This window comes from Orycteropus afer, unplaced genomic scaffold (genome assembly GCF_000298275.1).
Source record: "Orycteropus afer afer isolate SDZICR_OR568_19922 unplaced genomic scaffold, OryAfe1.0 scaffold00571, whole genome shotgun sequence".
Lineage (NCBI taxonomy): Eukaryota > Metazoa > Chordata > Mammalia > Tubulidentata > Orycteropodidae > Orycteropus > Orycteropus afer.
The window spans coordinates 101962-103427 of NW_006922158.1; the positions used below are offsets into that span (position 1 = coordinate 101962).

The following is a 1466-nucleotide window of genomic DNA, read 5'->3' on the forward strand; positions in this document are numbered from 1 at the left end:
ATCTAGATGGCAGCTTGCCAGCTTTTAAGATCCCGGTTGGACTGTGATATACTCTTAACTACCCCCTTGAGAGAAGCCCCTGATTTATAAAGCTTCCCCTTGGAAGGTGCTTCTCTTTGCAAGTAGTTCCTTTTATGAGTCTCCCAACTTTACCTGTGTCAGATAAAAGTAAACTGGCTTTTTGGGGGCTGAATGTATTGTCAAGTAGACTAAGAAGAGAAGGTGGCATTTAATTGTTGCTCAGATGTGTCTTGGTGAAACAAAAGACTATATATATTGTATGTTAACAATAGTTTTGTGTGTTTATTTTGCAGAATGGTAGTGATGGTCCGGCTTGGTCCTGGTGGGTCCTGGCAGTGTTGCCATTAGAACAGGAGGCTCAACTGGTTATACTGGCCAAAACCTCACTGAAAGAGCGTCTCCTTGATATTCAACGTGTTCTAGTACAAGTTACATGTCAGCTGAATACTCCCGAAGAGCTGCCTGATAGCAGCAATAGCAGTAATTGATTTTTTTTCTCTGTTAAGTTTTCTGGAAGCCCTTGTAGTTTTGAATAAGAGTTAGTAGCTATCCCATCTCATGTTTGTAAAAATGTCTTATGATTTAGAAAAATGTAGAATTTACTAAACATGGACCCCAACTCAAATCTAGTAGAATCTGACCCTATATCAGTTTATCCTGGAGTTTCAAGCCCTTGGTTTGGAAAACAAGTTAAGAAGAACTCTTCAAAGCAGATGCTTTTGCCTTGCTTTTCACTTGAAAGCACTGGGGCATCACAAAGTTTTCCATGTGGTTTGGGTCTTGCAAGACGGAATTTCTTCCTGTCTTCTCTCAACACCATTCTCCACAAAAGCAAAAACCACTTATACTCTTTTATAAGTTGTATGTCAATTCTTATATGTGAGCCTTTCCTTAAGTCTTTTGAACCATCATGGAAATATTAAACTGTGAGATTTTCATTGTCTTTGAAGATTGGCAATCAATACAGCCAAGCTATTCTTGTTACTTAGCCTAGCCATATTCTATAGAATTCGTTATAATTTTTAAGTAGCTGTTTAAAACGTCCCCATGTGGAGGGGAGGAAATATTGCAAAAATAAATAAATAAATAAAAACAATAAAATAGAAACAAAAAAATTGAAAAATAGAAAACAAAATCATTAGAAAGAAATAATAATAGTTAAAAACATGTGTTCCTTTAGCATTTTCCCCAGTACTTCAATTACCCAGGTAAATAGCACTCTTTAAAATTAAGATGCTGCATAATGAGGGGCGATCTCCCTAGCCCCCAAAAACTAAGTGTGAAAGATGTGAAAAATAATACCAAATTAGAAGAAGTTAAATGTGGTTGATTTGTTTAAAGTATGAGGTTTTCTTATGGCCGTGGGGGAGTATAGGGAGTCACCATCTCCCAGAGAGAGCAGTGGCAGCTCGCGGAAGTGGGGGCGGTGCTTCTTGTTCATACCA

The 1466-nt window shown here is 37.8% G+C and overlaps 1 protein-coding gene across 1 annotated transcript in view; it reads left to right on the plus strand.

The window, feature by feature from the left end:
• LOC103210092 (LON peptidase N-terminal domain and RING finger protein 2-like) overlaps positions 1 to 509 on the plus strand; it is a 50840-nt gene extending 50331 nt beyond the window's left edge. The window contains 1 exon segment of the mRNA XM_007956009.1: positions 315 to 509. Coding sequence (XP_007954200.1) covers positions 315 to 509 — 195 coding nt within the window.
• Positions 510 to 1466: the final 957 nt, after the last annotated feature.